Source organism: Harmonia axyridis, chromosome 2 (genome assembly GCF_914767665.1).
Source record: "Harmonia axyridis chromosome 2, icHarAxyr1.1, whole genome shotgun sequence".
Classification (NCBI taxonomy): domain Eukaryota; kingdom Metazoa; phylum Arthropoda; class Insecta; order Coleoptera; family Coccinellidae; genus Harmonia; species Harmonia axyridis.
In genome coordinates, this window is record NC_059502.1 from 23,209,224 (window position 1) to 23,222,575 (window position 13,352).

Sequence of the window (13,352 nt, forward strand, 5' to 3'; positions counted from 1 at the left end):
TTTTATATGGTATTAATTGAATATGGATTAATGGAATGAATAATACTATAAAGATTGAAAAAAAATTGAAGAGGCCTATATAATGATGGACAAAAGTTTAAGAGAAGTATAAAACTGACATTAGATTGTGTGCTGGAAATAATGATTATGATGATAAAGTAATAATTCTGCCAGTTCTTGATTGTAATTTGAAAAGTAGTCAAGAATTCATTTATCACTAACATTGTTTCATAAGCTTTCTATCTTTAATTGAGAGACAACTTACTTCCATTTTCTGGTCCATTCCTGGTTAGAGATGTTCGTCGAGGTGGCCTTGAAGGAGATTTTACAGACTTGTTTGTGTTTCCTGATTTCATGACTTCGTCTGATTCACCAGCTTCCTCATAGTTTCGATGAAGACCTTTCAAATCGCTAATTGAAAAACCACTCTTCATTATTTGTTCAATATGTGCGGGAGTTATCTGTTGTTCTGCTTCAGTCCGTAACTTGTGCTGCCTCATTTTTATTTCCTGCCATCTTCTTTTCTTTTCTTCCTCTCTAGACAAGAAGGAAATCATACATAATATTATGTATATTAAAAAAAACTATTTTCCTCTTACGTAATAAATTCTGAATGACAGATAACAGGTAAACTCAATCTGAGGAATTCCCAATTTGCCTTTTCCATAGTCTCGAAAGTATTGTGGCTGATTTTCAGACCAGGAGGACTATCAGACCCTGCAAGTATTCTTGTCACATCGATTTTGGTGTCTTGGTAATCTTCTGTATTTTCGAATATGGGTTGATCCTTTGTATACCAATAAGTAACTTTTCGATTCATATTCCTATGAAAAAAAATGTAAATGCTAATTTTTCTTTTTCATCATTTCTTTTTTACTAATTGTAGGAACTAGAAATAAAGACGTTTCCTATTTTATTCTTATTCTAGGGAGTTTGAAAATTCAATTTTATTCATAAAAATTATTGTATATCTATGTTGTTTCATTAATAAGACTTACAATACTTTGGTACTACTTACACGCAAAATGGTTCATAGCCCTCTTGTAATCCACACATTGTGAAATATTTTAACTGGGTAACATCTTGGCCAAAGCATAATCTAGCTTTCTGACCAACTTGTAATGTAAAAGCGGGTACAAAATTTTCACCCTGTACATCTGCAAATGTAGTTTCACCACCCAATGCATCCATTAAAAGTTCACCATTCAGTGAGAAACCTAATAAAAAAAGATTTTAATCACTATTTGTTGAAAACATAGTGCCATCGAATCATATGTTCCTTACATGTAACACATGTGAAATTTATGTTGTTATATAAGAAAATAAAAAAAATGCGATTTCCATTGATATGTAAAAAACCAGCATACTGTGAAATACAAAGATAGTAATTCCCCTGAATCATTGATTTTTGGAACATATGTTTATAGTGGCAAAATTTCAATGTCATGCAGAAAAACGAAATAAAAGACAAAAAAGCTTAGTTCCGCATGCCTTTGTAATTTTTTAACGATATCATGCTTGAAAATATGTTCTTCAATTATTAGCACACACAATTCTATTTATATATAAGAAAAAAGGCAGCAAAACCTGAAAACTTCCCTTAATTGCATTAACAAGAAAATACGTATGCATGAAAAATTCGAATTAAAATTCCAATATCAAGAAAATTGTGTATAAGTTGTACCAGATAAATTGGAAGTGCAGAAAAAGCTATATATATATAGATAAGTTTTAAGTAGTTTGAGTAGCGGATTGAACTAGTATCAATACTGCGGAAATATAATTCGCCAAGTTATGTTGAAAGTAGATAACTAAATGATGTTTTTATCTTCCCAAAAATGTCTAACTAATATTATTCAAGAATGTGAATCAATTCTCATGACACGGTTTGTTTATAAAAAATACAATTTCTGAAGTCGTGAAAAAGAATAGGAAATAATGGTAGAGTAGATTCATCAATGAACCAATGCTTATGGAAGTATACTATTTGGATATAATTATATTTGATTACGGATTAACATGCTTGAAAATTGATTCGTATTCAGACGCAATAAGTGGAAGACATTTTTGGAAAACCTCCAACAACAATTAAATCAGTGGTCATGCTCACTCTCAAAACCACATATACAACTTGGGGCTAACTGATCCAAGTCCACTGAAAAAATGTTATTTATACAAGTGAAGCTGAAGCGAATCAAATTACAAAAGCGACTTCAACCTCCATAACAATTCTTACTGATGGTGTGATCGATAAGATCAAGAAAAACCCCAACGACATCACCCACTTGCCACTGTTTTCCAAATGACTCAGCTGTGTTACAATAGACCTTTTCTTCCTGTTAAAACAATTAAATTTTGATAGGCACTCACTAAGGTTAAATCGATTTAAAGAGGTTATGTTAGGTTAAGCTATAAATCCTGAGCAACCAGACATTACAGAGCAAAAACATTTCAAATTAACCGATTACAATGATATACGTAACATCTTATTTACCGACTTCAATGCCACAAAACTTACTGATATTATTATCGAACAAATCTAAAAAGCACCCCACAACATCACCAACTGTGTATTTCACGCCAAAGGGCTCGCATAATCCACCATGCCATTTTTTCATCTGATAAAAGACGAAATTAAGCGTAGAAGCGAACTCTATATCCTATTTGGCTGATTGTTACATCGGTACTCTAATTAACTATTTTTTCATATCCAGAAAAAGACAAAGCGAAGACTAATAAAGAAAATCTTCAATCACTATTTCAGTTATTTACTGAATTCACATACGGTAATGGAGTATATTGTATGGAGCCATTTAAGAAATGAAGAATTTTGTTATCATAAGACTTAAATTTTGATATTGTCCATTTTAATTATTTAAACAATAAGTATAATTTATATAGTGCATTTCTTCAAATATTTTAGAAAAACTTTTTATTTATAATTACGCACAGGTAAATATTTCGCGAAATAAATACCTCTGTAATTTTTTTGATGTTTATAGTGAATAAACATTATAGTGAAATTTTATACCTTAGTAAGAGATTGAAAATTTTCTTCCTGTACCTTGACACCATAAAAAATTAAATACTTACGTTATATCCATCAAAAGCCCAAGTGTTCTCGTCTGAACCGATCATTCGTCCAGGAGCGCAATCGGCTTTGGCCCAGCCAACTCTCATAGGTCCAGTAGTGAGAATTTCGAATTCAAAGTACCATTTACCCGACGACACACCATAGGTACGTTCCGCCCTGTATGTCCTGAAGGCGGACTGACGCAGTCTACTGGCTTCGGCCAATAGCGTCTCTTGTTGCTCGCCAGTGGGAGGGTCCAAATTGTAACCGTACACCAAAAGAGTCCTCACGGTTTCAGAGGCTGTATCTCTGTTTGCTTTCTTGATTGCGTCGTCCACTTTACTATATGGTACAAGATGGGGACTACGCATCATTTCGGAATCCTAAGATGAAATAATAAGTATTAAGAATCTATTGACAGACTACAAAACGAATTATATCTACTTGACCACTCTTACTCATTCTTACATAATATGAGTTCATTAGTATCAGACACTGTGTCCGTAAAGTATGGAACAAATTCATATTTACCTAAACAGGCCATTTTATGAAATAATCCTGAAACACGTCGATTTTTTATTTTAATTTACCGTATTTTAAAATAATAATCTAATATACAGGGTCAATTACTTTCGAGTAATGACGTCACCGTCATTTTTTTTAAATGGAACACCCCCATTTTGTCTCAATTTTCCGATTACTCTAGCTGAGCTGATTCCAAAAATGTATCACATGTTGATTCCAATTGGTACAGGGTGGACAAAAATACAATAGTTTTGTGTATGCTCATAAAGTAACACGTAACATTCTTTATCAGTTAAATTAACAATATTATCTAAAATACTTATTGTCTGCGGCAATTGGTTTGAATGTAATACCCTGTAGTTTGTTACATTTTTAGATTAATGAAAATAAGCTGTTTCCAAACATGTTTGATACTTGTGGTCTAGCAGATAGAATATGAAAGAAATTAGAGAGAGAGAGAGAACTTTATTGACTAAACATCAGAAAGAAATTATTTCTTATCAATTTAAAAAAAACATAGTCGTCTAGTTTTTTGTGAAAGGTCATTATTTGTTTATTGCCGCTAGAAAATAAGTATTTTTGATAATATTGTTAATTTAACTAATAAAGAATGTTACATGTTACTTTATGAGCACACACAAAACTATTGTATTTTTGTCCACCCTGTACCAATTGGAATCAACATGTGATACATTTTTGGAATCAGCTCAGCTAGAGTAATCGGCAAATTGAGACAAAATGGGGGTGTTCCATTTAAAAAAATGACGGTGATGTCATTACTCGAAAGTAATACACCCTGTATATTAGATTATTATCTTAAAATACGGTAAATTAAAATAAAAATCGACGTGTTCCAGGATTATTTCATAAAATGGTCGGTTTAGCTAAAAATGAATTTGTTCCATACTTTACGGACACAGTGTATATTACAAAAGATCCTATTTCAAACTAAAAAAAATACCTCATTGAGACCGTAGGTCCATCCTTGCTGTATTCTTTCTTTCGCCCAAAGGTTGTGAGTGTTCTCTGCTAATTGATCAACTAATTCCTCTAGTTTGGGAGTTAAAGTGATAGCACCTAAATCAAGTGGAGCAGGTTTGTACCCATTAGCCTGCATAAAGGGTTCGTTTGGAAGGCGAACTGTTTTAATCCTGGACGGAGGCTTATCCATAGTTATATAATAACCTAAAGCTATTATAGTCCTGAAATGCAAAATAAATAAGCACAAGTAGACAATATATAGATTTAGCGCTTACTTCAGAGTCTGAACAGCTAATTGCGAGTCATAACGTTTTTCCGCCGGTGGCAACTTATCAAAAGGAACCAAGCATGGGTGAACATGCCTCATATCATCCCTGTATTCACCCCATTGCCAACCAGCTTCGATTTTGTTCATTGCCCACATTTCGTGGATGTTTTCTGCCAGCTTATCTTTGATGGACTCAACATAATTTGTTAGGGAGACCATGGAAGTGTCTACTGGGTTTGGGACAAAAGCAGTGTCATCCTCTACATTTAAAGGTCCTGCCAGTACGGTTTTATTCATATTACCAAAGTAGAAACATGGTTCCAGCATAAGCACTTGTTGAGGAAGAAGACTCTCCACAAGTGGAGAAAATTCTTCCGGAGGTACATATTTTAATTTTCCCTGGTCACCGCCAAGAAGAAAACGACAACTGAAAAACAGTAAAATTGAATAAAACAATCCCAATAAAAAAATTTATGACATAGAAATTATAACAAGGTAAGACTAAATCCTTAAGAAACATAAATCTATCTTTTGAAAACAATCGTAAGGAAAAATGAAAGAGTATTGAAATTTTTCGTGGCAAATTTCTTCTATACTATTTTTAGTCTTACACTGTATCGAGATATAAATTGATATTCTCATTATATTGTTTTGTCTTGCAGTGTTTACCTCAGTTTTGATGAACAACTTATCACAGGAAAAAACATTCCATCTAAGTTGAAATTTTTAAAACTGCCTCTGATTGGTACTCCATTAAATGTGAAAGTTATGATTGGCACTGTCAAATCTAAGGCACAACCAACTACGTCATCTGAAAAATGTTAAATTAATACAATTAGAGTAGTTACATTATAGTATAAAGGATTCTTATATTCTTATACAATGTTTACATGGAGTTTCAACATCAACTATACTTTCGTTCGTTTGCTGTGTTAATTCAGAATATCCTGGAAAATTCTAGCATATTCACAATAATACTTGAATAATATTGTTTTTTTTGGTTGAAAATATCTAAGTTTATCAAGGAAGAAACAGAAAGGGTGGATGGAATTGCAGCTCTGCTTTCTTTTACATATGTGGATATACTTCATGGGTTTTTTTGTTTTTTTTTTTCAATTCCTGAGTGCATATTATACAAGTTTGCTTAGGTTGTGTACCTCCAGGTAATTTTTTTTGTACTATGTAATAATTTGTATTTATGTATGCAGAAGATCAATAGATTGATTGATTATTTACACCATTTACTTACTCTTTCTGATATATGGTTCAGTATTCTTGTTTCTGACTTGAGTGCTTCTTCCTCCAGTCCACAAAAAGGCCCCGTCAAAACCAAAAGAATACAGATCATCTCCAACTCCATTTCCACCCCATTTTTCACCACCTCCAGGATACGGCATATACCTTGAATGTAATTGGATGAGTGAAAATGTCTCTATAGTTTTCAAAAAATAAAATACCCTTTGGAATTAGCCCATCCAATGCGCAGATGCGGCAGCATATGACTCGTTTGCTCCAAGTGATCCACAGTCACCTCAAAATACCATTTCTGATAGATAGCACTGCCTTCCACCCTGCCTACGAAAATATTAGGGCGCACACTGGAAATGCAATACATTATACTGATGGTTCTTCAGTGATATTATTTCGGTCTCACCTAGCCACATGGTCGACTAACTGAGTCTGCAAAAGTAGGTTTTTCCCAGGCAATAGATAATCACAGATGTTGTTTTGAGAACTTCTAACTGCCACCCCATTACCTACACAAAGTGAACAGAGAACATCCAGGACTTTGGGATCTCTGCCGTGTTTTTCCAGAAGGGATATAATAACTTTGATGTGTTCATCCTGAAATTAGGATATATTAGATATATATAATGAAGAAAAAGGCGGCTGCAGGCAGTGGCGTAGGAAAATTATGACATATTACTAATGAAATGAAGGTAATGTAATCAAAATATTAGGATGATTAGGCTTACACGATAGAAAGTAATTTTGAATAAAATAATTGTGAAAATAAATTTGATGAGTAACAACAATGGTATCAGTTAAAACGTAAAATACCTGAAGAAACCACAGTGTTGTTTTTATTATGAATAAATTTAATTTTCACCTATAGAAGATGCACTTTCTCTATTTTCATTTTGAAGTAGCTCGAATTATCATTAATATTGTAGCAAGATATGAAAATAAAGCTATTATTATTAAAGACCGATCAGACATCTGAATAAATTTCTGTTGCATCCAATATATACAGTTTTTATAATTTATTTATTTGAAACAGCCATGAGCAAAACGATAATTTGAAAGTTACTATTTGTATAACCTGAAACCTTGAATGATTACCCAATTACCCTTATATGAGATTAATAAGTTAGCCAGCTTGGCACATTTGCAATATCGTCGGCTAAGAGTGTAAATCTGCTAAGTCCATTTTGAACAATTTCACAGGAGACCAAAAAAACCGTACAGTACAGTGTTATAATAATAATAATAAGAGACTTTATTCATGAAAATACATTCAATAGAGTTTATTGAATGTATTTTCATGAATAAACTCTCATATTATTATTATTATAACACTGTACTGTACGGTTTTTTTGGTCTCCTGTGAAATTGTTCAAAATGGACTTAGCAGATTTACACTCTTAGCCGACGATATGTATTATATCAATTCAATTAAAAAACAACCCCTCATATTGTATCGCGCCATCTGTGATAAAAATTTTCAATTCAAAATTTTTTTAATGTACTTTACGTAAGATGGCGCTACATTCAGGAAAGTTCACTTTTCAATTGAAAAATTCTTTGAAACAGTGTTTATATCAAAATTATAAATCAATTATTGATACTCAGCTTACCTATATCAATCAATATACACTGACTATCAATATTATACATAGTATTATTCAATGATTTTCGTTTTATACAAACACCGTTTCAAAGAATTTTTCAATTGAAAAAGTAAACTTTCCTGAATGTGGCGTCATCTTAGGTTAAGTATATTAAAAAAATTTTGAATCGAAAAATTTTACATAGATGGCGCTAGATACAATATGTTACGAAGTACTTCTATACCCGTTCCCTCTTAAGGCCAAATTTTTTTAATTTCTTCAAGATCATACTTCACAGGATCATTTCTGTAGTATATCTTCACACATTCTCAACTCACATTGAGAGTGGTTGCAACCTCGACGATGAGTCGAAGTATCGGTTCCTGAGCGTGAGACAGGCCTTAGGAAATCCTTGTGGTCCACGATGATCGTTCAACTGGTTATGGCCAGTTTACGGAAGTGATACAATCTGAGGGGTTGTTTTTTATTGAATCAATATAATTATCATTTCAACCGTGTCAAGATGGAAATTCGGACACTTTTGTTTTAAAATGAAAAGTGATTTCTTTTAATTTATGTCAATATTTGATATGAAAATAATTTTCCTAATGTTCAATTAAAATTTCCAACTTACCCGCATCATATTCAAAGCCTCTGGAGAATCTATAAGGACACAATGGAGTACATCCAACATTCCAGTACCCTCACCAGATGCTTGTGATCCTAACCTAGAGAAGAGCCAGTTCAATCTATTGGAATTGGCAAATTGAGCACAATTGGTGTGGTTTCCTTTGATAATAGCAGCTGAAAATTATTTCAACACCTTTATAAATATTTTTAAAACATAGAACTTTATATTTTGAAATATAGTATTTAATTTATATATCCTTTGGATATAGATTACAGGGATTGAGGATAGTGTACAATACATAATTAATAGAAGTGATGATAGGGTTCTGACTTCTGAGTAGCGACTAATAGACTTTCCGAATAATCTTACCTAAAAGTTGATAAAGATAACCAGAAATCATTTCCCAGTTATGGTCACCAGCTAATGCTGACAAGAAGCCTTGAGAGGTAATAATGTTTATTTTATCAATAGCTTCCAGAATCAAATTCAGGATGCCTTCTTCTTGAAATAAATCTTGACGGTTCCTCAATGCTCTCAATTTATTTTGCTTTTCTTCATGTTCTATGATAAGAATGCAATATGGTGAATCATAAAATATCATTATAATTATGTAACAATATTTCAATTGTGTAAACTCAATAACGTACCTATATCATCTGCAGGTTGAGCAAAATAATTGATTAAATCCTCAAGGCACATTACCATTTCATTGAGATTCACGGTCAGAAAAAACAATGAATGTCTTCTGTTCATTTGTAATGTTTCTAATCCACTGAAAATGAATTTATTTAGCTAGTGGTTAATATCAATAAAATTTACTCACTTGATAAATTGGGTGAAGAGGGAGCTACATTTTCTTATAACTCTAGCAGTTCTTGATTCTTCTTCTTGACTTCTACTGAAATCCAGTCCGTCATCCATTTTTCCTTCTTCATGGAGAACTGCCTGTTTTTCTTCCACCTTTCCAACACCCTTCTTCTTGGTCTCATAACTCTTGTAGGATAACCATAGACTACTCTCTGAATGTTGTACAATAACTGTAGAATCACCATATTTTATGATCGGGGAGCCTATAACTTCTAAATCTTTATCTTCTAATACTATTTTTTGATCATCTTTTTCCTGTCGAAGACAGAAAGCTGTTAAAGCAGTTGTGGCCTCTTCCCTGAAAATGGTAGAATTGTCTAAGAACACATGAGAAGTTATTAACTTTCACCGAAAGTTCATTGAAGAACTATGTAACATTAGTTCACATGTCATTAAAATGACATATACTATAATTTTATATCTTAAATCTATATCTTTAACAAATCTATTATTATTATCTTACCGACTAACAAGACAGAGTTCATTATTTTCCTTGACAGCAAGATATCTTCCTGTCGTCAAATGCCTTATTCTCATTGGATGATACCAATTAATGAAGCCACCAGCCCATTTTGTTCTAGCAAGTTCTAACCTCCATAGTGATCTGGCTTGAGACATGACACTTCCACCTTCATAAACTACAATACTGAAAAATAATTATAATGCATTATATCTAAATTTTTAGCTGCCAATATAGTTTACTTTTGTTCCGTACTCCATGTAGATGGAATTGTGAGGCATTCATCTCCCCCATGAAAAAATCTCAAGACATCTCCACCAAATACATAGCCCACACATTTCATTTTTGAAATTCCTGTTCCATAAGGCTGTACAGACCAATGTGTCACATGAAAACTTGCATTTACTACAGATCTGTCGTTTTCTTTTGTTGTATGCTGAAAAATGTAAATTTGTTTAGTCAAGAAATTTAACAGAGAAAATACTAAGTCTGAAAAGTGACTGAAAAATTACATACGGCAATTAGGTATGTAATTTACATATAATCATTACAGACGTTTCAAAATCTCCTTAAATGGAAAATTTCTAAGATATATATTCAATTATGTACTCACCAAATATCTTTCAGTTGCAACTGATACTAATATCACATCATCACCAACTCGAACTTTTTCACCCTCAGATCTGAAATAGATTTTTTTAAATATTTCTAATAACTAATAGCGATTTTCACCTCTGTTTACTGGCTGGATGTACAGTCCACCAACATGCTTCACCTTGACTGTGTTCTTGTAAACCCACATCAAAAGCAAGCTTGTCGTTACTAGAGCTTGTTGATAAACAAGCAAGGTACTGGAAAAATAAATAACAAATAAACTTTTATTCAATTAGTTCTAGCGGATTGTAAACTCTTCACTACCATTCTTCATCCATTATTTTTGATAAAGGAATAATTTGAGAACTAATGAAAATATGACAAGAGTTCACCGTTTCAACTTACCATATCACTGTTTTGATGTCTGAGCAAAATAGCATTGCCATATAACAAGGTTCTATGTCCAGATCCTGTTCCTTTACCCTGCAAAATAATTAATGAAGCCAAACCAATTACTATGAAAGAAAACATTAATATCCATAAAACAGAATTCTCCAATACTTAGTTTGAATATGAATTATATGCGCCACCAAAATTTTCAAACAGAATTTGTTAAATTTCTCTCAACAGCTTTCTACAGTCATTCTTGTGTATAGTCAAATTGAAGCTTTTTAAAATCATCAAGTCAATATATATAATCCAAGATCCATAGGGTAAGGATAATATTTTACACTATAGTCAGCCCAAAGTTAGTTCACTATCTAGTTGTATCTGTTGTATTGGCAACACCAATACTATGAAACATTCTTAATAAGGTAATATCAAAATAATTATTCTATTAGTCAATAGTCAACTTGCTTTGGGACTGCAACAGTTATTTGCAACTAATATGTGCAGCAGTGTAATCCAAATAAGCACTATATTTACAAACATTTTTCACAGTAATGCGTGTATTTATTAGATGGTTAGAATAAAATATAATGATACAATATAATTCGATTCTGTTTTACTTACTACATTCTCCTGTGCCTGAAAAGCAAAAATTAAGCAGGTGAAACAGAGGACAAACAAGAGGAAATTAAAATGAACATAATTCACGGAAAAATAATATAGAACAAGCACTTATGGTGTTCATCATAAATACAGGCTTCACCAAAATAGCATTTCATAATGTGATTGGTATTTGGTATTGAACGTTTCTCACTAAATCACAATGTTTTCAGATTTGCAGAATATTTTCTACTATCTATGAGCTAATAGTCATTTATTAATACAAAGAATCTGAATTGTAGAGTAACTAACTGAAAAGCAGAACTGTATAATGTGAGTGTAAACCAAATTATATGGAAATTATATATTTATTATATATGTATATATAACAAACTAAATTTTATATTTTGAGAAAGCCTGTTGGTTATTATTCAATAAAAAAAGCTACGGTGACTAGTTTTTTTCTTAATTTGCAAGTGAGAATAGAAACAATTAAAACATAGGGATTACTTCAGAGACATATATCGTTGGTTAAAATGATTTACTGCATTAAGGTATCAGTAGACATGACCGATTAATTGAAATAACTTCAGGTTAGTGTGATATGAATGCTAATATGAAAGTTGTTTGTGGGTTGGAATTTATCATTAAAATATAAAAATTACATGAATTTATAGATAATATACAAATACCCTGCCAGTAGAGAAGATTTATATAAAACTTTCAACATGTAGTGAACTCTATTGATCCACAAAACTGAAATATATTATAACTGTTGAGCTGTTATCATTCAACAATAGATCATACCGTTTCATTTGCAGCAGCTGTAACTAATTCCTGTAGAGCACGAACTGATAGAGCTTGTTCTATTACACAAACACATTGTGAAAGATCTGGAGGTATATTCTGAAAAAAAAATTGTGAACATTAAATCAAGAAAAAACATTGTGGTTGATATTTTTTTATATATGTATTTGAGATGAAGAGAAATTATCATCAATTCATATCATTTGTTAATCGACTGAAATGAGTAGAATTTTCTTATTGGATACCTCTCTGCATAAACCGTCCTACGCCAATGGCATTCTAAAATATTGGCAAGCCACTTACTTTATCTGCGATATTTTCTAAAAAACAATGACGATTGCCAAATCCATCAGCGGCCAAGCAAACTCGTTCCCCAGTAGCCGTGCAAGACAAGCATACCATGTCTTCCTACAAAAATAATATTTAAAGTTATAACCTCGAAACGTTAATAATTAAATTCTTACCGTTCTGAGGAATGAAACATCATCTTGCTCGGAACCCCCTTCTGTTTCTGCCATCTCAGGAATTTTATTCAAAACCTTTAAAAAATCATCAGATTAATGAACATTCTAGGATAAAATTACCGCAACAGAATGCGCCAATATTTGAAAATTTATCATCATTCACGTGACTTCATGTTGCCAGATTATTTTTTGCGAGTTAAAACCCAAAGAAAATATTCAACTATTCATCTGTATTATTACTGAAATATAAAAAGTTGAACTTTTTCTATCACAATTTGATGTTTTGAATGAAGTATGTTGAGATTTGCATCTTCACTTCTTTACAATTTGAAGAGCATATGGCAACAGCTTTCACAACACATTTCGCACTACAGCATTTTATATTGATTTCGTTCTCTCAGAATAGGGCAATAATTTCCATAATCCTGAACTCAATGTGATATGGATCTTTTTGTTTACTTACTTTTGATTGATATAAGTTAATTCTTGATTACATATATATGCTTCTTTCACGTTCGTTCAAAAGGATGCATAACTCAAATATCGATCACAGTTGTTTCTCCCAACGCTTAAAAAACATTAATTATTGAACGACAAACCCTTTTATTATTTTGAAACCTACTTTTGGGGAAAAACCGATTAATTTCTCATCATCCACACACATCGACAGTATGTCGTAAACGGAGCTGAGAAAATACTCTAAATATACCGAACTACCGGATTTAGGGGGGGTATTTATAGAAACAAGCCAAAATAAAATTAGATCCAAGTTAGCTCTTACTCGTGCTGCGATTTTATAAGCTGTTGTTTCGGTTTCATGTAGGTGGATTGAGAAACATAAGGCATCTTTGATTGGGATTC

The 13,352-nt window shown here is 32.2% G+C and overlaps 1 protein-coding gene and 1 pseudogene across 4 annotated transcripts in view; one reads left to right on the forward strand and one right to left on the reverse strand.

The window, feature by feature from the left end:
- The window catches only part of LOC123673622 (ryanodine receptor), a 50,073-nt gene extending 36,837 nt beyond the window's left edge, over positions 1-13,236 (reverse strand). Inside the window, exons 1-26 of one of the 4 annotated variants that reach the window (XM_045608205.1) lie at positions 13,114-13,236; positions 12,955-13,059; positions 12,492-12,566; positions 12,331-12,435; positions 12,028-12,126; positions 11,245-11,259; positions 10,636-10,713; positions 10,369-10,487; positions 10,250-10,319; positions 9,879-10,072; positions 9,640-9,822; positions 9,133-9,474; positions 8,957-9,081; positions 8,679-8,870; positions 8,313-8,482; positions 6,502-6,692; positions 6,305-6,445; positions 6,097-6,248; positions 5,517-5,658; positions 4,855-5,274; positions 4,560-4,800; positions 3,094-3,456; positions 2,237-2,336; positions 1,019-1,217; positions 600-824; positions 266-537 (exon numbers count right to left, since the gene is read on the reverse strand). In XM_045608205.1, coding sequence (XP_045464161.1) covers positions 266-537; positions 600-824; positions 1,019-1,217; positions 2,237-2,336; positions 3,094-3,456; positions 4,560-4,800; positions 4,855-5,274; positions 5,517-5,658; positions 6,097-6,248; positions 6,305-6,445; positions 6,502-6,692; positions 8,313-8,482; positions 8,679-8,870; positions 8,957-9,081; positions 9,133-9,474; positions 9,640-9,822; positions 9,879-10,072; positions 10,250-10,319; positions 10,369-10,487; positions 10,636-10,713; positions 11,245-11,259; positions 12,028-12,126; positions 12,331-12,435; positions 12,492-12,545 — 4,192 coding nt within the window. In that variant the 5' untranslated portion in view covers positions 12,546-12,566; positions 12,955-13,059; positions 13,114-13,236. Of the gene's footprint in view, positions 1-265; positions 538-599; positions 825-1,018; positions 1,218-2,236; positions 2,337-2,518; positions 2,619-3,093; positions 3,457-4,559; positions 4,801-4,854; positions 5,275-5,516; positions 5,659-6,096; positions 6,249-6,304; positions 6,446-6,501; positions 6,693-8,312; positions 8,483-8,678; positions 8,871-8,956; positions 9,082-9,132; positions 9,475-9,639; positions 9,823-9,878; positions 10,073-10,249; positions 10,320-10,368; positions 10,488-10,635; positions 10,714-11,244; positions 11,260-12,027; positions 12,127-12,330; positions 12,436-12,491; positions 12,567-12,954; positions 13,060-13,113 lie in introns of all 4 variants that reach the window. The other 3 variants (XM_045608206.1, XM_045608207.1, XM_045608208.1) reach the window with 3 other exon arrangements.
- Positions 7,960-8,156, forward strand: LOC123674302 (annotated as a pseudogene).
- Positions 13,237-13,352: the final 116 nt, after the last annotated feature.